The sequence below is a fragment of the Megalobrama amblycephala genome, linkage group LG8, assembly GCF_018812025.1.
Source record: "Megalobrama amblycephala isolate DHTTF-2021 linkage group LG8, ASM1881202v1, whole genome shotgun sequence".
NCBI classification, from domain to species: Eukaryota; Metazoa; Chordata; class Actinopteri; order Cypriniformes; family Xenocyprididae; genus Megalobrama; species Megalobrama amblycephala.
The window spans coordinates 23646260-23671473 of record NC_063051.1 but is presented as its reverse complement, the minus strand read 5'-3'; the positions used below and the strand labels follow the sequence as shown (position 1 = coordinate 23671473).

At 37.1% G+C, this 25214-nt stretch overlaps 1 protein-coding gene across 3 annotated transcripts in view; it reads right to left on the bottom strand.

The window, feature by feature from the left end:
• quo (quattro) overlaps positions 1-25002 on the bottom strand; it is a 47715-nt gene extending 22713 nt beyond the window's left edge. The window contains exons 1-9 of one of the 3 annotated variants that reach the window (XM_048200140.1): positions 24691-25002; positions 9539-9736; positions 6674-8582; positions 5701-5859; positions 3323-3446; positions 2563-2656; positions 2325-2411; positions 1631-1747; positions 926-1021 (exon numbers count right to left, since the gene is read on the bottom strand). In XM_048200140.1, the coding sequence (XP_048056097.1) occupies positions 926-1021; positions 1631-1747; positions 2325-2411; positions 2563-2656; positions 3323-3446; positions 5701-5859; positions 6674-8582; positions 9539-9736; positions 24691-24693 (2787 nt within the window). In that variant the 5' untranslated portion in view covers positions 24694-25002. The remainder of the gene's footprint in view (positions 1-925; positions 1022-1630; positions 1748-2324; positions 2412-2562; positions 2657-3322; positions 3447-5700; positions 5860-6673; positions 8583-9538; positions 9737-24690) is intronic. The other 2 variants (XM_048200138.1, XM_048200139.1) reach the window with 2 other exon arrangements.
• Between the last annotated feature and the right edge of the window lie 212 nt (positions 25003-25214).

Genomic DNA, 25214 nt, shown 5'->3' with positions numbered 1-25214 from the left:
TTCGAATCCATTCAGCCGATCTCTGGGTCTGGCGGTACCACTTTTAGCATAGCTTAGCATAGTTCATTGAATCTGATTAGACCGTTAGCATCTCGCTCAAAAAAATTACCAAAGAGTTTCAATATTTTTCCTATTTAAAACTTGACTTTTCTGTAGTTACATTGTGTACTAAGACTGACGGAAAATTAAAAGTTGTGATTTTCTAGGCCGATATGGCTAGGAACTACACTCTCATTCCAGCGTAATAATCAAGGAACTTTGCTGCCATAACATGGGTGCAGCAGGCGCAATGATATTACGCAGCGCCTCTCACAAATGTCTCCATGGTTGCAAGGCATGCTCCCTGTGCAAGCAGGGGGTCACAGGCGCTGCGTAATATCATTGTGCCTGCTGTACCCATGGTACGGCAGCAAAGTTCCTTGATTATTACGCCGGAATGAGAGTATAGTTCCTAGCCATATTGGCCTAAAAAAACACAACTTTTCATTTTCCATCATTCTTAGTACACAATGTAACTACAGAAGAGTCAAGTTTTAAATAGGAAAAATATCAAAACTCTTTGGTCATTTTTGAGCGAGATGCTAACGGTCTAATCAGATTCAATGAACTATGCTAAGCTATGCTAAAAGTGGTACCGCCAGACCTGGAGATCGGCTGAATGGATTCAAAAACGGTAAAACTCAACTGTTTAACTCTAGGGGAGTTGGAAAATTAGCCTATTTTCAAAAAAAGTGGAGTGTTCCTTTAATTTATACAAAATAGTACAGAATATCAGCCATTTATCAGTTGTCTGAAAATAATTACTGGCTTATCATATTGGTCAAAATTTAAATATTGGTGCATCCCTACCTTTAATTTAATAGGATATAAAAGTGTACTGTATTCAATGAGAGTTTCAGAAATTAACATGCAGAATCCAGTTTACCTTTGCCGTGTCCATTTTTTTAACATCAAGCCTCCTGATTGCTGTCTGAAGTAATGAAGATGCTGCCTGAAGGTCGAGTTGAAAGAGGGAAAGTTTCTGAAAGATACATATCGAAAACATACGTTAGATATTTTTCTATACTGTGCCTGCTGATTATACAGACATTCAATCATCAGAAGGAATCTAAAGCATGTGGCCAGCAGACAGACTCTGCTGCAAGTCATCAAGTTTAAATTTAATTTATAATCAATTCTCGTAAGCCTAGGAAAAGTTGGTTTGTTACATGCAAGTTAAAGTGCATCAGATCTTAAAGAAACAAAAAGCCATTTGTTGCGGTCAGAAATACATGGACCACGGTCTACTTCACTAGAACTTATTGAGCAATTCTATCACGTCTATTTAAAAGTGTTTCAACAGCTGTATACTGATGGTTTGAGAGAACTGATTACATAATAGCACATTCTTACTACAGAAACTCTCACTACTACTCAAACTATGAGTAGGGTCAGGAAAGGTCAGTTTCAGTGCCTGTGCATCAACATTTAGAAGTACAGATAAGAGCAGATAGAACAGAAATTCTACATATCGTCCCTGCTTGGACCTACAAACTTCACATTAACAGCATCAGTGTCATTGAAATGCTACAGACATCTATCAGAAGGACAATGTTACCGGGAGTTTTTGTGACTGCCACTCTTCTCCTACCTGATGAAACTGTAGCCAGTCCTCATGACGGTAAGGGAAGGTTCCACCAAGGTCAGAGGTCAACTGCTGTCCATCAATTGTCTTATGAAGAGCTTTTAGTGTTGTCACAATATCTATCTGAAAGAAATGATCATGCACTTTAACATATTGTACTGTACTGTACAAGTGTGTGTGGGAGCCAAGCACTGATATTACCCAATACTGTTTAAAAGAAAGAGTTGGTACATTTATTTAATCAAAAACACAGTACAAAATGTGAAATATTATTGCAATTTTAAATCGAAGTTTTCTATGTGAATATATTGTAAAAAGTAATTGAAGCAAATCTGAATTTTCATCATCATTACTCCAGTCTTCAGTGTCACATGATCCCTCAGAAATCATTCTAATATGCTGATTTGCTGCTCAAGAAACATTTCTTATGATTATCAACTTTGAAAACTTTTTCCAGGATTCTTCAGGAAAGTTCAAAAGAACAGCATTTATTTGAGATAGAAATCTTTTTTAACATTATAAATGTCTTTACTGTCACAGTATTTGTTCCTTTCAACAACAACAATGAAAACTTAGTTCCTGGAGACATCAGACAAGGATAGCTGACATTCAGACATTCTAGGTGTTAATTAAAGGGTTGCAGGTTTCCATGAAGGTGTAATTGCTGGGTACAATGAGTGTGTTTGGGGGTGTTAATTACCTGTAGACCAGGATGTTTTTCTGGGCGAGGATTAGAGTCTTTATCAACAAGCATCAATATAGTATGCACTGCATGAAGGGCCTGCTCCTGTATCACACACACACATACACACACACACACACTTGAAATGCACTCACTGCACTTGAAATACAATCATTGTGTGCATACCATATGAAGGATGTGTTCAGGTTTGTATTGCTGTTGGAGGTGATGATTTGTTTTCTGGGCAGGTCCTCACCTGAACCATGAGCAGTGATTTGTAGAACACAGAGGGCAGAGGGCACTTCCTGCTGTCAATCACTACAGTAAGTCCCAGCTCTCTGACGTCCATCCTGGAAAAAAACAAAAAACAAACATACACTTTATTTTACAACATATGTGATTCTGGGATTACAGTGAATTATATATCTATATATAAACAGTAAATGTTTAAGAGTAATTAGCCATAGGGCTATTTAGTGACACTGTATACAGAGCAAACACCTGGCAGGAGAATGTCTATACTAAATTGAAGTACACTAATACTGTCAAAACAATTAAGCAGATGTTAATTTTGCCATGCAAAAATGCAAAATGTCAAGCATACTTTTTAATACATTGTTGTCCCGCTTATTACACGGCTTCTTACCAAATAAATAAACACCGGTTGTGTTTGTATTAAATGAGAGCGCGGTTTAATACTAAAGACATAAAAGCAGCCCACTAAGTTAGTACCGGTTTCTTTTACCCGGATGTCGGTGAAACAACTGCTTAAAAATTACACAGATGAAATTTTTTTGAATTTCATTCCATTTCTTCCTGAAAACCATTAAATATATATCATGAATATTTCTCAAATTCAACACAAATTTGAGTAATTATTCTATTCTAAATAAGGCACAAGCCTGATACCGACGACTGAATCCACATCGCTGAATATTTGGTACTGATACTTGTCCAAATTACACTGTCTCTTACTGCCCCCTTGTGGTAATTTAGCAGACTGATCTTTTTGGTACCTGGGAATGGAGTGCAGGTAAAGCAGCAGTCTACAAAACTCCAGAGGAGAGAGTTGAGAGGATGCCCAGCCTTTCCTTCCCCCATAGACCTCAACCACGGCTCGGCCAGCTCTGTCACGATTGCCTTGTATTGGTAAGAGAACAGAGTTAAAAAACAAAACAAAAAAAACAACACAATTTAACAGACTGTTCATATTTTGTGTGCGTGTGTGCTTGAGCGTGGAATATCTTTGCCATTTCAACGAACATGACAGAATTTAGGAGCAAAAGCAAACAGGTGACCTTTGTCTGGATTAAACACTGAATGGAGAGAGACATATATAAAAGTTGTGTATGTTCTGTATTGGGATTGCAAATGGCTGCATGGTTACCACTGTGAGATGGTGAACTGTTTGTAAACATCTCATTGCAAACTCTATGGCCTGTGGCCTGTTGCACAAAGCCGGTTTCAGCTTCTACCTAGGTAAATTCAAGATTTGTTATGAAGGTGGATTAGTTTTTAGCGGGTTTCATTGCTTTGGTAACTTACGCTACATTGCTAACCTGCTCCGGAGCAGGTTTTATTCTGGGTTAGAGATCACAAACCCAAACTGGACCAATCAGCTGTGAGTAAAGTGACACGTATCTGCTGCAATAAAGCCACTCCCCCTGTATCTCTCACTCCAAATTAAAATCAGTTTATAGTGAAACCATTTTAGAGACAAAATTGCTCATCTTTTGCTGCTAATTATTTTTTTTATATATATATGTTATATGAATTAATTATGTATAATTCATATAATAGTATATTCATATACCTATTATATAAATTGACAATTAATAGGCTATTAAACTTTGCTTTTAAATTGATATAAATATAAAACATGCATCAATATATAAAGCTTTTAAACAAATAAAGCCTATGTATATTCATTTGAGCTCTTTGTGAAACTAATATAAATAAATGTATTATAAATTATTAGGTATATTTCTTTGATTCACATATATTGACATAGTCAGATATTTTCTTTCAGCTGCCTTCTCAAACTTTCACTGCAGCAGTGTTTATTCCTGCCTTGTAAATGCATTTAATTTCATGATATTTTTCATAACGATCTCTTAATCTTCAGAAGAGAAGTGAATTGCGTGTCTCTCTCGCGAAAAGTGAATCAAATGGACGCTCTGCATGTTCCTTGTGATTGGCTGTTTGCTGCACGTCACTTTCAGGTGCACGTGCTTCAGAGTTAATCGCAAACTCTGGATTAAACTTGAGTTGACAGAGAAAGTTTATACTGAGCGTTGTGCAACAGCTGATCCTGATCTAAACCAGGCTGGATTTATCTGGATTTGTCAACCCTAAACCTAGTCTGAAACTCTGAGTTTTTTCAACTAGCTTCATGCAACAGGCCACTGATTTCACAGACAGGGTTTAGATTAAACCAGGATTAGGCCTTAGTTAAATTAGGACATTTAAGTAGCTTTTATAAACATGCCTTAGAAAAACATTACTTGTGTGCATCTTGAGACAAAACAATGGCACTGACATATTTTAAAATATGTCAGAGCAAGTTGCTTTCGGTAAAAACAGCTCAAACATGCATTTTAGTCTGGGACTAGGCTTAAGTCTCGAAATAACATTAGTTACATTTTCTGTGTGAAAAGGCCTGCCTGTTGCTCAACATTTATCTGGTCAAAGTAAAAACAAATTTCCTCAATCATTATTTAGCAGTACTACATACAAAAGAAAACTTTTATGTTTAGACTATTATTATGTTGTTTTCTCATTAAGTTGTTTTCTTCTGTACCCTCATTATTTATATCCTGTATTTTTGTCTTGTTTGGTTGAACACAAAATGAGATGTTACGCAGAATTTTCAAAGTGCAGTAAAAGTGCATGATGATTGTCAAGTTTGAATAAAAAAGCATGATAACAGAAGCCCATACAGCTTGTGTTATATTCTAAGTCTTCTGAAGTCATATGATAGTCTTGTGTGAGAACAGACAGACTTAAATTCAATCATTAATCACTGATGATCTTCCTTTCAACCAGAGCTCTCAAATATTATTCAGGCCTGTATTGAATTAAACAATGGCACCTTTGGTTCTCTTGTGTCTGTTTCTCAAACAAAGCTACTGTATCATGTGGCTTCAGAAGTCATATGGACTATTTTTATTTATTTGTTTGTTTTTTTGTTTGTTGTTGATGAGACTGAGTAAATTTGACAATTTTTATTTTTGGATTAACAGTTCTTGCTCGAGTGTCTTGTTTAAAGGCACAGTTATCTTAGACTTAGATTAGTCTTTGCATGGATCATTCATATCCCTGAGCTTTAATCACTACACCACAACACATAAATCAACACATAAATTCATAATTAAAAATTAATTAGCAGGCATACCTGGTAGACAGATGATGCCTAGCTGGAGAAGGGTCTTGATTGTGGGGTCCTGGGAAAGGAGAGTTTCCTGAACTCTATTCTCAGACTGATCAGCGTGTGATTTCTGGAGCTCTACTCCATTAACAACTGGTGTTCCAGCTTGTTCAGATGAGGAGACTTCTTAGAAAGAGGAGAAGATGACTTTAATTTTCAACATTGATAAAGATGGTGATAAAAAACCTAATTCAACTTTTTGGACCTTTTCTGAACTTACTGCATGAGTGAAAATCTAAAATGTGTCACAGCTAGATGGAGCTGTTGATCTCCCCTTTAGAAAATCTTTAGGAAAAAATGATTTGTAAACTAAAGCCATGGTCCTTCTTTCCCCATTTACAAAGACATCTAACAGCTTCCCCATAAACGGGGGGGATGTAGTTATTTCTGTTCGCTGCTCTGGCTCTTGGTCCTCATGAATGCTTTCATTCTGTTCTGCTGAAGAAAGAGATCAGATGAAGGACTGCAGAAATTCCCCTGTGGAACGCTGTGCCGTGTGCACACTCCTGACCTTTGGCCAGTGTCACATTGCACTCTTTTAAGATGACCTTTCAGAAGGGTATATTTTCTCCTCAGCAGAGGACCAGGGTCAAGGTCATCTGTAAATCAGTCGATATGTGTCATGGCAGACGGCAACTAGACATGTTGTAGTTGCTTTTGTACAAACGACTGTTTATATCAGTCATGTTTGAACAAGCTTTTCATTTAAAGATAAAGATCTAAGCAACAGCATGTTGGTCTGGCTTCAGATGTTGCTTCAGATGTTCTTTTAACAACAAAGTGAGATGTGGGGTAAAAATCTGTATGCAATTAGTTGACACACAGCAAGGAACCACAGAAAGAATTTTTAGAATATTTCTTCTTATTCATTTCTTTTCAATTCCTGTAACAATTCACATGCACAAGTCCCTTTCACATGCAGTGGTCTAACTTAACTTACCCTTTCTTGCTTCTTGTCGTCTGTTTAATTTTGGGGACACCAAATTAGCTGTGTGTTTAATTCCCTGGATAGCAGGCAACATGGGGATGATCTCTGGATAGACATCACTGCGGCTTCTGTTGGTCGGCTTGTGTGATTGCAGACACTCTCTGGTTGTTTCCGAGACTGAAGAGGATGAGCGGGATTTAGACCTGCTTTTACCTTTGATCACCTGTACAGGTGAACCTAGGCCTCTTCCACAATGTCTGTCATCACAGAGGACTTTGTAGTCCAAATGCCTGTTCTCATTTTGGAAAAGGATCTGACTGCACTGGGGCTGAAATAGAGCAGGTGTTTGTTCAGAGGCGTGTGTTAGCTTGTTTTGTGAATGCTGAATTGGATTGAAACCCTGCAAACATAGATTAGCATCTTGTCTGTGACCACTGTGGTCAGGTAAAGCCCTGAGTCCCATTTTGGGTAAGTGTTGTGTTTTGGCGTGCTTCTGGCTGCTAATCCGCATCTGAAATGAATCTTGTCTAAAAGAGTTGTTCAGACAGTAATGTCTTTTGTCTGGTAATGCCTTAGTTCCTAGTACAGTCTGATGGAGATCCTGTTGCCCAGTGAGGAATGACTTGTGTTGTTGTCTTGCTGGGATCTGTTGGGTCATATGTTGGTCAAGAGACTCTGCATTCTCTCTTGAAATACAGTCATGAGGTACACACTGACTTGACTGGGTTGAGATCTTAGGGCTTTGCTTTTGTTGGGCTGAGTTCTCAAAGGATTGCATCGGGTTTCTGTCTGCTTGGTTTGGTGTCTGGCCAAATTTACAACTCGAAGGTTTAAGTCTAAGGCCAACTCCATATCCCTCACAGCTTGGCTCAAGCTCCTCTACATCTCTCCTTGTTTCATCTAGAGAAGGCAGCATACTTGATCTCTCAAAATTCACTGGGTTTCGGAGAGCTGCCACATAAGATTGACGATACCTGCATTTGGATTCTGGATCACTTTGCATTATCTCAGATGGCTGTTTGTTTTGCATGCAGGGATTACAGTCCTCATCATATAAGTTAACGTTGCTTTTTGGGGCAGGTTGAGCTGCCCTGACTAGCTTGAAGCCCAAGGGTTTTGTAGCGACTGCTATTTTGTTGAGGACCAAAGTCTCTTTCTCCTTGTTAAACTCCAACAGATCCACATATTCTCCTTCCAGCTCTCGGTTGTGCCTGCTGTCCCAGGTATTAGGAGAGACCCAGCCAACAGGTTTTCCAGCAAAACTGCTGATTGGATGTCCTTGATCAACCTTCACCAGTCTGCTACCACCCTCCACCGGCTGAACAGAAACCGCCATCCCATCTTTTGCTGGAAGGATCTTAGTTTCCATCTCAAGCGGTAAGAAGTCTACAGGTACCTGTGACTGTGACTCGTTCTCGGGAATCTCAGTTTCAAGATCTTTCACACGGAGAGTTGCAAATGTGCTTGTCTGTGTTTCAGGCCAGATGTTAGATTTGGGCCTGTCAAGGAATTCCGGGTTGGCAACTTCAGTCCAAGGTACCTTTACAACACCCTGGTCAGAGGAAAGCACACACTGACATAGAGGTTTTCCCTGACGTCCCTCATTTATTTCCCTTAGCCAAGACTCAGTGAATATGCATGGATAGGATGTTTCCGGGATGGGCGTCCCCTCAATTGCAGGACCCTCCAGCACCCTGGAGCCTGCTTGCAGTACCAGATTGTCCTGCCCCAGAAGGTCTTCCTGCACAAGAAGACTTTTGAGGACGATTCGGGCTGACTGTTCTCCAAAAGGTTCCACCTGCAAGTAGAAATCTCCAGGTCGGAGCAGTAAAGGGTTGATGGGGGCGAGTTGGATCACCACACGATCTCTCAGGCACAATGGCCAACCCTCACACCGGAATAGGACATCAGAGTATGCAGCCTAGTGGGAGAGATAGAGAAAGAGCAAAGCTGGTTTGTTGACGTGCAGATAATTTTGGATTGACAGATTTTATGACCACCAGATTCTTAATGGCTTGGGTCTTGATGCCGTTTATTGGCTTGCATGCAAACATTCTTGAATCCCCTTCAGAAGAAGTGGCCTTGGAAGGCCTTTGTTCTTTCTGAAGATAAAACAAAACAATCTTGTGCTGAGTGGACAAGGATAAGTAGCATGTGGGATATGTGCCATAAAAGTCCACATGGAAGAAATGTCTGCACAAGAAACTGCTTTCATCTTGCCCCTAACATGCTTTACCATTTAAAGGCTTAGTTCACCCAAACATGAAAATACATAACTGACTCACACTGTCATTCACACTGTCCTTTTCCATACACTCAAAGCATACGGTGAGCATGGCCTTCCAGGCTCCAAAAAGCACCATAAAAGTAGTTCATACCACCTTACTGCATATTCCAACTCTTCTGAACCTTCATGTTAGCTTTGTGAGGAACAAACCTAAATTTATAGTTAAAATGTGGAAGATGCTTGTTTGATTGTGACTACCAATGAGTGTATGAAACACTTTTTTTGCAATTCTATGAAATTACCCAATTTACCTTTAAAGACATTATACACTGAAACTTTTTCTGTTTGCTTCAGCTTCTCAAACCTTAGTGTATGGCTTCAGAAGACTTGGAATATAGTGCACAACCCTATGGACTGTGTCCCAAGGAAGAAAAAAAAATAATAATACTGGTTAGGGATGATGTGAGGCTGAGTAAATAATGACACATTTTTAATCTTTGGGTGAATCTTTCCTTAAATTATTAAATTAAAGCAAGTCACTTGGTAGGTAGGCTATTTGACATTTTTAGATGGTTGGCTTTTTCTAAGGTGCTGTCGAATTTTAAATGCAATGGTCTTATGTTTTGCTGTGATTAGTGGGTTGTACTCACACAGGCAGCTTGCTGCACGCTCTCTAGGATATGTTTGGCTGGGATAAGGAAGTTCAGCAGGCACTGCAGTGCATCTCCATGGTAACGTTCCTCAATGGTGCGAAAGAGTTGGCTGAGAACAGTAGGAGCGGTAGCCTCAAACGGAGGGAAAAGAGACGACAGGGCGCTCTGAATGGACCAGTCCAAAGAGGAAGGGTTCTGAGGTGAAGAAAGAGAGAGATTTATTTGTGTGTTAGTTACTGTATTCCTTGTATAAAAATATACCAGGATACACATAACATGATATATGATATAGCAGTTATTGTACATAAGCCCTAAATGCTTTGTCTAAAGATGTAAAATGAGGTTTTTGTGAAATGCCTGTGGCAAAAACCTTTTCATAATTTCAACCCCTCCTGAATGTCACTTGTTACAGAGCCAGACGAAGAGACAATAACGCTTGTGTCATGTCAAGGTTTCACTGTTTTGACCTAGTCAAATTCACATCTTCCATTCTGTTGTCCACCGTATGAAGGCAATGTGTCTCTTTCTCAGTCCATTGTAAGTGGAGAAGACAGGCAATGCAATCATATATGCATGGAAGAAATCACAATGCTAAGTATGTTAGTTTTTGTGTCATACATCTAAACAAGGTAGAACAAAGAAAACACATGGTCTGAACATTGCTGAGAGTGTTTATGCAAGTGTTTATGTACCGAGCATGTGTGCATCAATGTTCATGCACATCTGAAGAATTACAGCTGAGTGACTGCCTCATATTTGCTTTCCCACATATTTATCTTACATGTTTCTCAGTCAGTCCTTTGTAATGAGGACGTTGGGTTCACGTTTCAAGTGTCCGACTTGGAATAATTTACAAAGCAGATGTGGGAAGAGCACAGGGAATGCTGTGTGGAAATTAAGTGAAGTCTGGATGACCTTGGGTTAAACCTTAAACAGACTCAACCTGTTACAGAATGGATTACTATACTGCTGGTTTGAGGTTGAATCTCTTAAACTGCATATGTAAAACAATTTTTATGCAGCTCAGTGCAATGATTGACCATGGAAAGAAATGCATGCTTTAGGCATGTTAAGATATTTTTGTGTTTAGTCTATTAATCTTTTGGCTCAACAGACTTACTGGCTTCCTGGTTAAGATGATTACAGGACCTGAGTGTGATCTCACACAGGAAGTTTATGTCTGCTTAGGAAAGAACAAACATAAACAAATCCCTTCCTTTTCAAGAAAAAAAAAAAAAAAAAATGTAATGTCTGAGTGATTATATAACACTGTACCAGACTTGTATAGTTCTTAATTAAGTTTATGCATTTTATTTTCAGTTTCGTTTAGTTTTCAATAGCTTCACTGTCATTGTTAGATTCTGTTTATTTTTTTTTGTTTGGTTTTCTTATGTCAGTTTTAGTTTTTATTTTAGTACTTTATCACAGTCTAAAACATTAATTTGTGACCATTTTTTATTTTATTTCAGCTAGTTTTGGAATAGCGAAAATGCATTTCAGATTAAGCTTTCCAGTTTATGTTTTCATTTTAGTTTTCATTAACATTGATTACAATGTAAAGGCCTTACAGTAGTTACAGTAAGTGATGTTGGCTAAGACAGCATCACTATCATCATTATTATTATTATTATTATTATTATTATTATTATTATTATTATTATTATTATTATTCATACTTGGTGTTAGTGATTTGTCTTCAACTTGGGGTTAGTGAAAGTCTTCAACTTTTTGAAGTTTATCCTATACCATTTGTGCTACAGACAAGAATGATTCCTCAAAGCCTGCAGTTGGTCGAATCAACGGAAAACCCCCAGTTTGAGCTCTGCTGTGTTAGTCATTGAATGATACAGACATCAGATGTCTGCCTTGTCATGTACTCATCTAAGAAGTATGTACAGATTGATGTTTATCTGCACTAGACTTTCTTTCAGTGATTTCAGCGATAAAGCATGTTGTTACTACTGTTGTTATTTTTTAATTTAACACTTATTGTATTTCATGAGGTTATTATTCAGTAATTCCATGAATTAGATGTGCATTTCAGACATCTTCACTTTTCATTAAAGGGGTTAGTTCTCTCAAATATGAAAATTCTGTCATCATTTACTCACCCTCAAGTTGTTATAAACCTGCATGAAGTTCTTTCTTCTGTTGAAGATAAAATGAAGAATGCTGGTAACCAAACTGTTGCTGGTCCCCATTGACTTCCATAGTATAGGACAAAAATACTATGGAAGTCAATGGGGACTAGAAATTGTTTGGTTACCAACATTCTTCAAAATATCTTATTTTGTGTTCAGCACAAGAAAGAAACTCATACAGGTTTGGAATAACTTGAGGGTGAGTAAATGATGACAGAATTTTCATGTTTGGGTGAGCTATCCCTTTAAAACCTTCATTTAATTTGAATTCATAATGTTGCTAATATGACATATCTTCAATTAAAATATGGGCAGTTAAATATGTAAATATTTATATGCCCATATAGAAGTTATAAAATAAATGTACCTGAATCACTTTTACTGGGATTCTGCTTTTTCTGTCATCGCTTATTCAAATATTCAACTAAATTGTCAAAGCACAATTTTAAATAGAGCAGATGATTTAGTATTTACATTAATGACACTTTAAAAATATGTAAATGTTATTAAGAGTGATATCAAAAGTCATTTAAACTTTCATGCCCCAGGTAGGGGGCCATCTTATCCCAGTAGTAAATAATTTTACATTTTGTGGTATATGGCAACTGATTTAGCAAATGTTTCTATTTATTTCCATTAATAACACATGACTGATGCATCTTTCCCCATCTTCCCCTGCCCTGTATATCTTATGATCCCGAACAGAATTAGAACAGGACCTTGATTAATGATTAATAATTGTGAAAGATTGTGAAAAGACACAATAGCCTTTTTGTTTAATCATTAACCAAAGTAGTTTGTCTGGGCCATGCGAGTGTCTCGTTCAGGGTGGTCCGACCTGGGAGCATGTCGAACCTCTTTCCCATCCTCTCCCTTTATTCTTCAGTAGAAATGTGCACATCTACGTGATTGAGATCACAGTCTTGCCATGGCTTTTGGCCCATTATTCTGTTTACCCCCATTACTTCTCCTGTTACTCGTCCACACCTTGGTGTTCAAAACACGTCCAAGTCATACTTCATTTAACAAATCCTCAGGATCCCAAATGAAGTGTATCTGGGGCCTGGCATTGTTCCTGTAGTCTGGTATTTGCGTTCAGGAGACTGTCATATGCATTTTTCAGTGTTTTTGTAAATATAACCCTTAGACGAAGCCCTTGGCTGAACTCTGGCTCATTTGATATCTGGAGATGTTAATAGGGTCAGTTTTTCATGCGTGTAGAAACACTTTGAATCACTTTATATAAATAATCCTCTGTCTGTCTTCTCACCTGCAGGAACCTACATTTTAGCTGTACAGTTTTGGCATGACAACTCTCAATTAAATCTAATTATCTGTTGCAAAATCATCTTATCATTTGGCAGTGCATAAGTCTATATGTAATTAAACAACACGAGAGGTCAACAAGAGCTCAGCTGTCATTAATTCTGATGCATAAGATGATTTCATAAATGCACAACAAAACGTTTTTCAGCAGCCTTGTATTTAGTGGTGTTTGCTAAAACCCCCTTGGCTGTTATAAATTCACTGTAAACCACGGCTTCACAGGGCTAATTGGTTTATAAAACGGTTACCACACAATACAAATATTAAAGCCAAAAATATGTATCAATGCAACTTTCATGAAGTAAAATCATTAAAAGGCTTCCTTCCACTGGAAAAAATAGTTCCTGACCGTGAACAGCAACAGAAGTTACATTACGTCATTAGATGGCGGCAAAGACTGTCTTTATGAGCGAGTCACTCAGTCGCAAAGACAGTCGCAAAGACAGTCGCAAAGACAGTCGCAAAGACTTGAAACTTGTTGTGAACACGGAACAAGACGCAAATAACAAATGCTTTGACTAGCGCTGTGAGTGTCAGCAGTGCACGGAAAATGCATTAAAATGTTAAAAGGACAAGATCGCATTCAAATGGATTTTTTTTTTTTATGATCATAGGACTGACCTGAAGGAAAATGCTAAATTTGAATGCAGGTACTACACTTGGTCACTTGATATCTCTTTCACAATACTCTTCTACATAATGCAGTAAGCTTCAATGAATAAAATCAATAGAGAACATATGTTTACGTTGCTAAGAGTGGTTGCTAAGATAGATGCAGCTTTAAATTAGGATAAAAAAATGCATGCTATGAAATTTGATTAGCAAGTCTATTTTGGCAATTTTATTCCGAAATGTTAAAAATGTCATTTCCATCACAGAATGCTATTAAACTACTTTAAGAGTGGTACTTCTTAAGCACAAGTGCTGTGTGCAAAATGTTTGTTTACATAGTCATGTGCAGGCCGTAGGAGGTTTGTAACTTTCGTACAAGTATGTGTCAAGGTTTCACGCATACGTGAGGTGGTGAACATTTTTGACTGTAATAAGTCATTAATCATGTTGATCAACAGTATTATGGCTAGTAATAACTGTAAATGTCAGTGACAAAGTTTTATTGTCCACTGTAATTTCAGGTTTAGGACATGGACTTAGAATTCCCAAACTGCAAATGCACAGACTGAGTTTAGACTTTTTGAATAGACGTGATTCTTCAAAATTGCAAGAAAAGGTTGCTAAATTCGCAAATTAGGTTTTGCAGTGTTTCATTTAAAGTACATTGAATGAAACACTGCGATATATAATATAGTATATTTCCTCCATATACACCCACAGATGCCTGGATGCATGTTGACATGGCACAAAAATTAATTTAATGCTCTCATGACAACTGCATACGTGCCTAACCTGGTGTTAAAATAGGGCCCTTAGAGGAAATTACACAATGGTGAAATTTTGCATAACAATATGATGTGAGAATTCTCCTGTGATGCATGTATGTTCACTTTTGGACTTTATTAGTTGAAAAAATGTGTTTTAAGAAAGTTGTTTTAACCCTTAAATGCATACCTCAGGCCTTAAGTGACCTGGGACGTCATTCACTACCCTCCTCCTCGTTCATTTTTTAAAGTTAGACATCAACCTTTTTGGTATTCCTCAATCAATTTATTATAAAGAATATAACAAGAAAAAAAAAATCATAAAATTATAAAAGAATGCCTGTTTTTGTATTCATTTTTTGTAAAAATTGTATAGGGTCGCTAACGACCCGAGGTGTGTATGAGTGTACGTATATTTTTTCTGCACAACAATAATTGAATCTTAGATGACGGAATAGGTGCAATTCACCTTTATTCCACAAGGTGGCAATATCTGATACACAATGCTGAAGTGACGACTCACTCAGACAAAAAACGAAATAATAAGAAAAACATGAAATGGCTCAGCGATTTACTGCAGATCAAGTACTGAACGCAATCAAATATGACTGTAACTGTTACAGGATGAATCTGGTGAAGCTGTTAGCAATCGAAATATTGATTTTGAAGATGTTGAAAATTATATAGTTTTGAGAATACGTTTGAGATCGCGAATGGGCTCATATTCGTGACCTCAAACATAAAAATAGCCTATTATTTGCTGAATTTACTGGGAAATGAGCTCTGACGAGGACAGTGATGATGGCATAAAATATCTGCTCAAACAGAGCCCTTTCAAGCTCCAAAAAGTAACAAAATATGCTTTATTTTATTCTTCTGTAATTGTTACTCTAATATCAGAGGAGTTTTATATTATCACGATAGATATTGATCCGGGTCGATAAAGACCCGAATATATAAGAATGATTGGCGAAACAGACATGCATTTAAGGGTTAAGGGAGTTTAAGTCCACAGGACCAAAAGTGCCCATTGGTAAAGAAATACTCACATGAAGAAAAATTGCAATAGCAGAATAGTACCAGTAATGTGCCATACATTGTTTGAAAACACATTCATGCTTTGCTCAAAGAAGTCTTGACTTGTGTATTTGGCAAGGAACAAATGATGCACTCAGAGCCTCTAAAATCCTCTTTTCAAGCTCTGTAATCACTAGGGATGCACAAAGAGCACAAAAATGTTAAAAGTACAAGTGGTAGAAGTTAGAAAGTCCATCTTCACTCTTGAGATGAACACTAATATAACCCGAACAAGATTCTTCATCATCTGTAAGCTTTGAAAAGTCTCTCATTACAGCTGTCAAATTCCAGCAATTTGCAATCCTGCTCCCAGCAGCTCTCCTTCTCTTCCTCCTCTCCTTTCTCTTCAGGACAGTGTTGTCTTTGTCTCTGTGCCACTGTGGTTTAACTCCTTACAGAGGGAGTTTGGCACAATGGAGCTTTCTCACTCTCACCAGATATACACCTACAACATCTGACAAGCTACTCCTCCATTAACTCACTTGTTTGAATGTGGCTTTCAAAATAAAGTTTCTTCATTGGTTCTTTGCAGCAACTTCATATTTTTCTTTATAGAGTTCTTATCTGATGTGTGTAATTTTCCTCTGTATGCTTTTTTAGAGATTAACATTAACATGATTTTAATGTTCATATTTGTGGAATTTAAAGAGGTTCTCATGTTATTTTGATTCTAATTTTGTTTTTGTTGTTTTTAAGATTTGCTTTCACACTAACACTTTTTATGTAATGTATCATTTGTCTTTGCATGTTCTTGGTCACACTCATTATATAATGCATTTCTTTTTGGCTCAGAATAAATTGCCTTCATACATTTCTTGCATTCTTTGCATCTTTTGCAATCTTTGCTCTGCAGACAAACAAAAGTACTGTTCTGTCAGTATGAAGTTTTTTTGGTGAATCCAAATACTTAAAGGAACGCAGTGAAACTGAGTCTTCTCCTCTTGTGTCATTGTCTAACTACAGTAGTAGACAGCTTTCACTAGTACTTAGTACTTAGTAAAAAGAGACATGGAGGAATCTGTAATCATAACAAGTTTAGAACACCCTAACACAGTGTCTGGATGCAGACGATGAGCCGGTCTACACTGTAAGCATCAAAACTGCATGTTATCATAGCAGTTCAGTCAAAATAAAATCCTTCTTTTTTAAATGAAATTAAAAATTTACTTTGCATGCGTTGTTTTAGAATGAAATAATTCTAAAAGTTAGTATTGCTACATCTGTGTATACATTTTATCAATTCTTGCTTTCCCTGGGAATCGAACCATGCTGTCCTGCATAATGTATTTCTCATTGGATCAGAATAAATCGCCTTAATACATTTCTTGAGTTGCAATCCATGAGCTGCAGACATGCAGATATTACTAAATAAAATCATTTAATGAGATAATTACAAATGCATAAATATGCAGTGGACACTTCCAGCATAGACAGCTTCAGAAATTATAATGGTATTTAGTTTTGACGCCACACGACACGCAGCTCGAATACATGAGTGTAGATTTTCTATCGTGCTTTGTCTTTGCTTATTTTGTCTTCCCTGTCTTCTCTTTTATATCAGTTTATCTTTAATAAATCTCCCTCTAGCAGTACTTGTGAATTTATTTCCAGAACATATTAAACCTCTGACATTCACAGTTCTCGCGAACACGTCTGTCTCTGCAAGCTGCCAACTTATTTTTACAGCTCGTGTATTTTATTGACTTTCTCCCCAGTATGTCCTGCTGATGAAGCAATGCTCTGTGGTTTCTCGCTGAGATCCAAGACTGCAAAACTGACTCCAAATGATCCCGGATATCATATTTCATTGGATTTTGATTGAGGGTCCTGGGACCTGTTTCCAAAATAAATATTAGCCATTCAAAACACACAAAAGAGAATGAACATACCACGGCTCTAGACTTGCTCGGATCACTTATGGTTCCCTGAACTTTAGAATACTTGGAGCATTGCGTCAGGTGGAAACGTGAAAGGAAGAATTGACACAGTTTTGGCAGATATACCCTAAAAATCTGGATTTAAAATGACTGGTCTATAAATCTGACAATCCATTCTATGTGCCGTTCAGAAAATCCCTTTCTTTCCGAGATGTTCTGTAGGGCACCGGGACATCATGTGACTGGGAACATCTGGATGATGAACAACATGCTAATAGAAAACAGACGCAAATCATCAGATTTCTCTTTGTGCGCTCGACAGGAAGTCAGGAGGTCAGAAGCTCTCAAGCTTTTTTTTAGGAAAAATGCTCAAAACATCTCAGTCCAGTTTATTAATGATTGTAAAAAAAAAAGAAAAAAGAAAAAAAAAGTCCTTAAAATATATTTTATGACAATTAAGACTCTGGGTGGTTACCCTCAGTAAAATACTGTGTTAACTTTGCTGTGTTTACTATAGGAAAAACCTTTTCCATTTCCTTTTTATTTTAGCTTCTGTCCTTAAGGCATCATACCAACAGTGTTTCAACAGCTGTAACTCACTGACTTCTTTAGTATGCCAAAACAAATCCGGGGCTTTGATCCAAAACTTAGTGAGCTCCCTACATAGGCAGTATTTTAGCATGTCATAGACACTCTTTATGTGAAGGAATACCTAAGGCAGCATCACATTTGTATATACTAGGGGTGTGATGAGATCTCATGTCACGAGATCTCGTGAGACTAAAATGTGACGAGATTTCTCGTCGAGGCGAAAAGTAGTCTTGTGATATTGCCATGACAAAGTAGTTAGGATGATTAGGAAAGAATATGCCACCGCTACCTTTACATTACGCCTCCACTATCGTTTTGCTTTGTATTTAAATAAAAAAACATTTAATTCAGTTGGATAACGGTCGCCGCCGCTCCATATTTACAGAGTACGCGCGATCGCGAAAGTGAAAGTAAACGTGAGGCTTCCTGATGAATGCAAATATCTCTCAATATGAAAGCTATTTTAGGCTGGGCAGTGTAGTTGTAACCATCTCTTAGCTCTGTATCAAAGAAAAATTTGGTCTTATTTGCACTTTGAATATTGAGAGAGTGTGATTATGGTTACACTTATTGTCAAGTGTTACCATAAAAACTTAATCTTGTTAAGCACAAACAATAAGGTTTCATTTGTTAATATTAGTTAATGCACTGTGAACTATCATGAACTAACAATGAATGACTATTTTTATTAACTAACATAAACAAAGATTAATAAATACTGTAGCAAAGATATTGCTCATTGTTAGTTGATGTTGGTTAATACATTAATGTTAATAAATGAGACCTTATTGCAAAGTGTTACCATTTTTATTTATACTGTTTTTATTTCTATGATCTGTTTGTGGAAAGGAGTTAAGTTAGGAGGTCAAAAGTTGTAGAAGCTCATAAATCATGTACAGCAAGGTCTGAAGAGACTGAAATCATACAGAAGAGAAGTCAGTCAGTTGAGTTTGTGGTAAAACCTTTTACTGTAATTGAGTATTGTTGTCTTTTACTGCATATGATAATTCATACTCAGAAAGTAGAACTGAAATGACATTCATTACAAGATGATTAGTTAAAACATTTCAAATACACCTGCAGAATATTTTTTTCTAGTCATGTATTTCGCCATTGAGGATTTCTTAAAAATAGTGTGTAAAAATCTTGTCTTGTCTCGTGAACTCAATCTCGAGTCTCATCTCATCTCGTGAGATACCTGTCTTGTCACACCCCTAGTATATACCAATCCCAGTATGCAACGCAGTTAACTCAACAAAGTAATACAAAATGTTGATTTGAAAAAAATTTTAAGTTGTATTTTTTCTTGATTTTGTTTTATGATTTTTATAAATTTATCATGATGATCAAAATGGTGTCTAATTAAATTAATTTATAAAACTTTTAACTTTTATAAATAAAATAAACTAATCAATAAATTAATTTTAATAACAATAAATGTGCAACAAAACATTGCATTTTATTCTTTGTCAAATAAGGTAATATAATAATAATAATATAAGAAATTATAATTAACATTATTATTTATTTATTTTCTGAAAAGTACATTTTAATATGTAAAGTTAAACTAAACTATTATTTTGGTGTTTAACTTGTGTTTAGTAGATGAAACGTCACTGCTTATTCACATGCAGAACATGCAGGCTTTATAGTGACATGTACCTGATAATCTACATGTATAGGCTAAATATTGAAAAAAATAAAAACTATATTGATTTATCAATATAGTCAAAACCCTATTAACTCTTTTCCTGCCATTGACAAAATTTTCTGCCATTTGACACAATGCTTCCCCACCATTGACAGGTTTTTCTGGCAGTCCCTGTTAAACGGTAGTGGGCGCTATTACGGATCTTCTGAAATAGTTCTCCGGATCCAAAAACAGCTGTGTTTGAAATCACCCCCTATACCCTCATTCACTATTCCCTACATTAGTCCACTAATATAGTCCAGTTGAAGGAGTAAATCAAAACAAGTGAGTGAATTCGGACACTGAGTGCGCCGGAAGGGCTGCTGCTTTTGCATAGTTTGTGCTTGCTATTTAATAATCATTTGAAACTTAGCAAACTGGAAGCTCCAGTAGTAATGCAAATATTTATCTTGAACTCTGTTGTGGAAACTAGCATGTATAAATCTTAATTAAACTATTTAATAACCAATTAAAAATAAATGTAAACCTGTATGATATTACGCTGTAGCCACATTGAACCAGCAGTTTGGAAAATGGATGGATGATTCAGCTGCGAACGCCATCTTCTGGTCAGATGCGGGAATTCATTCAGCATGACCCTCACAGTGCATTATGAACATTCACTAGCCATTGAGCGTACACTCTTTATTGCGGTGCATTGTGGGATTCACACTCGATAACGTCCACTGTGGTTTTGGGCACCACTATAAATTGCTGTCCCATCAAACAGTGCCCTATTTAAAGGATTAGTTCACTTAAGAATACAATTTCCTGATAATTTACTCATGTCTTTCATGTCTTTCTTTCTTCAGTCAAAAAGAAATTTTTAAGGAAAACATTCCAGGATTTTTCTTCATATAGTGGACTTCACTGGGGTACAACGGGTTGAAGGTCCAAATTGCAGTTTCAGTGCAGCTTTAAAGGGCTCTACACGATTCCAGCCGAGGAATAGGGGTCTTATCTAGCGAAGCAATTGTTAATTTTCTAAAAAAAATGAAAATGTATATACTTTTTAACCACAAATGCTCGTCTTGCACAGTTCTGCTATCTGCCAAGCATCACCTTAGAAAGGTCACGCGTGATGTAGGCGGAAGTACCATGGTAGGGCAAAAAGTACAAGTCTATGCACTTTGCAATTTGGACCTTCCATCTGTTGTACCCCAGTGAAGTCTAGTATATGGAAAAAAAATCCTGGAATGTCTTCCTCAAAAACCTTAATTTCTTTTCGACTGAAGAAAGAAAGACATGAACATATTGGATGACATGGGGGTGAGTAAATTATCAGGAAATTTTAATTCAGAAGTGAACTAATCGTGTAAGGGTATAGGCTATAGGGTATAGCGATTTCGGACACAGCCCAGAAGTAGCGGATAGAAGTTGTTCACTCACAAGTAAGCTAATGTGATCAAACTTTCAACAGCATAAAAACTGATTGAAATGTTGAACCCATGAAGAGGTATAAATGTAATTTTCCTCAGCTTTTTGTTCAAAATGTTTTTTTTTTTTTTTATGAAACCTCATTCAAGTTTTGATTAAAAAAAAACCCAAAAAACAATGCATGAAGCTCGAATAAAATGTTTTGTTGTTGTTGTTTAAAAGCAGAGGCTTTATTCTTATACAACAGAATGTTCTAAGGGCCATAAAAGTTTTATGAAATTGATCAATAATGCTGCCGCTGGCTGGCAACTTTTTAAAAAAAAAACACTGCATGATGGGGAAATATAAAAAATTAAAAAAAAAATTTTAAGTAGGCTTAATATAATTTAAGTTGAAATGACTTGTACAAACAAGTTGATTATACTTAAAAATTTAAGGTAGCAGCTGAACTTAAAGGCATAATATGTAAGTTTCATTGCTAGAGGTCGCTTATTGAAAACAACAAAGACGTAGCTTGATGATGCAGTGAAGGAACATGGAACTATGGAAGTTGTCGTGTTCGCCATTTTTGCTTTATAGGGTTATCTTTGGCAAAGACTAGAATAACACAAGACACGTCACTCTTATTGTTTTGAATGGGAGAAAGTGCAACGCATTTAATAAGTCAGAATAAGTCCCGCCTTTTAAATTAGAGCCAATCGGCGAGTGGTAAAGTTATCGCATCACTGCAGCGGCCATTAGAAGCTCCGGTTCCTGTAGAAACAGTCAGACACGCGCCTCCGAAATGAGACGGACCGACGAGCTCCGATGCCGATTCAACAATTCGAATCGGCTGAAAAAAAGCCGACGAGGACCAACTTCAGCCGACGGCGCGGAACACACTGAGAAAACTTAGTCGGCTGACGAAGAAAAACTGCCCGACGGCCGACCGTCGGCTTGGTGTGTTCCTGCCTTTAGGTTCCTTTGAGGTTTATATAAATGCAAAAGTTCAATTAAATAGGAGGGAGCCAAATTGTGTGTGACTTTATAAACTAAAATAAGTAATTTAAAATCGACCCTGTACTGAATTGGAAGCTAATGTAAAGTAGCTAAAATGGGTGTTATATGCTAGTGTTTACGAACACCCTTCAGCAACCTAGCAGCGGCATTTTGCACTAACTGCAGACGAAGTTAACAGTGATTGGCTCACACCTGCATACAAAGAATTACAGTAATCCAATCTTACAAAAATAAAAGCATGGATAAGCTTTTCAAGATTGCTAGGTGACAGAAAAGGTTTAACCTTAGCTAATAATCTCAGTTGGAAGTAACAAGACTTGACCACCGAGCTGATCTGTTTGTCAAATTTCAGAGAGATGTCGAACTGAACCCCAAGATTTTTAACAACCGATTTACAGAATGGAGCCAAGTTCCCCAAATCGGAAAGGTTTTCCAAACCAAATTATCTCGGTCTTACTTTCATTTAAACTTAAAAAGTTTGCGTACATCCATAGTTTAACTTCATGCAAACCATTTAGTAAAGATGAAATTGTCTTCTTGTCCTGTTTCCGTAGAGGTAGATACACCTGAGTATCATCAGCAAAACAATGAAAAGAAACTGCATGCTTTTCAAAAATAGAACCCAAGGGCAGCATGTACAGCAAGAACAAAGCTGGACCAAGAATTGAGCCCTGGGGAACACCACAATTCAATGTCTATGAGGCAAGCAGCCTATACGCTGAGTTTCGGTTCATTTAGCCTATAAGACGCGCTCCAAGTTGCAAGTGCAAGTTACTAACTCAGTTATTATTTGTGAGAAGTAACTAGTAGCTATAACTAATTACTAATTACACTGCATATTGTACCTTTTAAGTTTTTAAGTTGAAATCAGTGGAAAGTTTCAAAGTGTAGAAAGTAGACGGCAAACATTTCACTAAGTTTTGGAACAGACTTAATGTCGGAGACATCACCGGAATCTATGTTTGACACTAATCCCATGACAGGTGTGTGTGTTTTTGTGTTGTCAAGGTGTCTGAGAGGTGCTAACGTGCTCGAGCACAGCGCCACTGTTGTTTATGTGTATGAATGTGAGAGTTTGGACTGATGGTGTTTTACTTCAGTGAGCGCAGCTGTCAAACGGTCAGTTTAACCACTGCACAAGAAAACAAGTGTGCGGGTGAGCGGCTTTCTCAATGCTCCAAACATCTCTCACAGGAAGTCCCAGCACCTCTGTATGTATAAGTCTAATGTCAAATGAACACATTTATGTTTACTAGTATATCATCACTTAATCTCAGAGCTCATTGTATGTCAGTCATAAAACAGTTTTTATGTTATAAATGGGGCTGGAAACTCTAACCATGGTTGCTTTTGGCAGAGTAATAACCGCAAATAGCAGAAAATCACTACGTGATGGAACATGGTGAGCTGACAGATGAATATAACTGATATTATCATCTAAAGCTGTGTAGAGTGGTTTCTGCTTAGCAGGTTCATATTCCAGTAGGCATGAACTCCAAAGGTATGTGTGAAACTTGCCTTAAAACACACCTTGCTCTGGTCTCCTGTACCTGTCACGGTGTAAATTATTGGAGAATCAGAGATTAAACACACTTGCCTTACTCAAATAAAACACAACATAAAGCTTGTGGAGGCTGTTCAACTCTTGGCCAAACACCATCAGTCATTTAGAGAGGCATAACAAACCAAACGCTATAGAGACACAGCTGAATATGTGCTGGAAACTGGGTCATGTAGATCTGTCAGAGATCAAGCTGAGGATCTCACACAGTGTAGTGCAAAAACTGAGGCCAAATCTGGTGTGTGTTTCATATTAACTTGGAAATAACAACTGAAAAATGAATTCGAGTAAGAAATAAATTCGAATTCTTGGATATTGTGACACCAAGGCTAGAATCAAATGAATAAGAAAACGAAAGCTAGAAAACTAAAGCATGCAGTTTAAGTTCTTTCGCTTATCTTTTATAGTCAACAAGTCCAGGATATATTGTGTTTAACACTAATTGTTGAAACAGTATGTTTATTTTATCATCAGTAAGTTTTAGTTGACAAACTTCAAGAAATTGTTGAAAACTACCCAGCTAACCAATAGGAACATTTTGAAAACGTTATTTCTGAATGTTCAAAACGTCCAGTTTTTTAAATGTTTTTTCTTGGTTATGCGAACATTCCATTTTATCATTTTGCAAACATTATGGGAACATTACTTTTGAATGTTCTCTGAACATTCTAAAACAAGTAGTAACATTTAAAAAAAAAAAAAAAAGCTAAACAAACATCCAACTAAAACGTTTTAGGAAAAAAACGATGTATAAATGTTTTGTGGTAATTATTAAAGATCAGATAATTCTGAATGAACATTCTATCAATGTTACTGGAAGAACATACATTTGTTCATAACTTTGAGAGAACCTTGCCTGAACGTTAGCTAAAGTTCTGAGAATGTTCCCTGTTCTTTGGAAAAAAAAGCTTCTGCAGAAACAAAAGAATTTTCTTAGTGTGAAAAGTTCATTTTGTTAATTTTACTTATATAGTCATGCTAAATACTGTAAATGTTAATGCTCCTAAAGGTCACCAGCAACACCAGTCAGCTATCACTAGTTCAGTACTCCGGTTATCAGCAGTTCAGTAGGTCAGTGGCACAACAACACAGACGGTGTGTGTATAAAAACTAAAATGAAAGAGTCTTATTTACCATCTTGACGATAGAATCTCGGCTACTGAGTTGTCATCCTACAATCTGTCTCTCCAACAAAGAAAAATTCCCAGTTTAGTTCTGGAGAATGGCAGCATTCCCATGAAATCTTACATCCAGAGGTGCTTCCATGGTGTCCGGTTTGGAAAGGGGGGTAGATTTGGACTACAGTGGATTACAGCCATTGTTTAGTAAGTTATTGCAAGTTTGTACAAGAGTACGACGTCTGCTGAGAAATGCAAAGTGTCAAACGGTCTGTCGTCGGCTCACTGCCCTGTTTTGTCTTGACCGTAAAGTGTTTGAGAGAGAGAGAGAGAGAGAGAGAGAGAGAGCAAGTAAAGGGTCGGAGAAGAGGAGGAGGTCTTTCTTTCAGAGGAAATCCCCCTGAAGGCTTTTCATACTTTTCTCAGTGGCAAATCAGGACCTCCCTTCACACACACACACAGTCAAACAAAGAGACCACTAAAGCCTCCCTAAATTCTTTCATTTCCTTTGTACAGTTAAGTTTCTTCTCCTTTAAACTC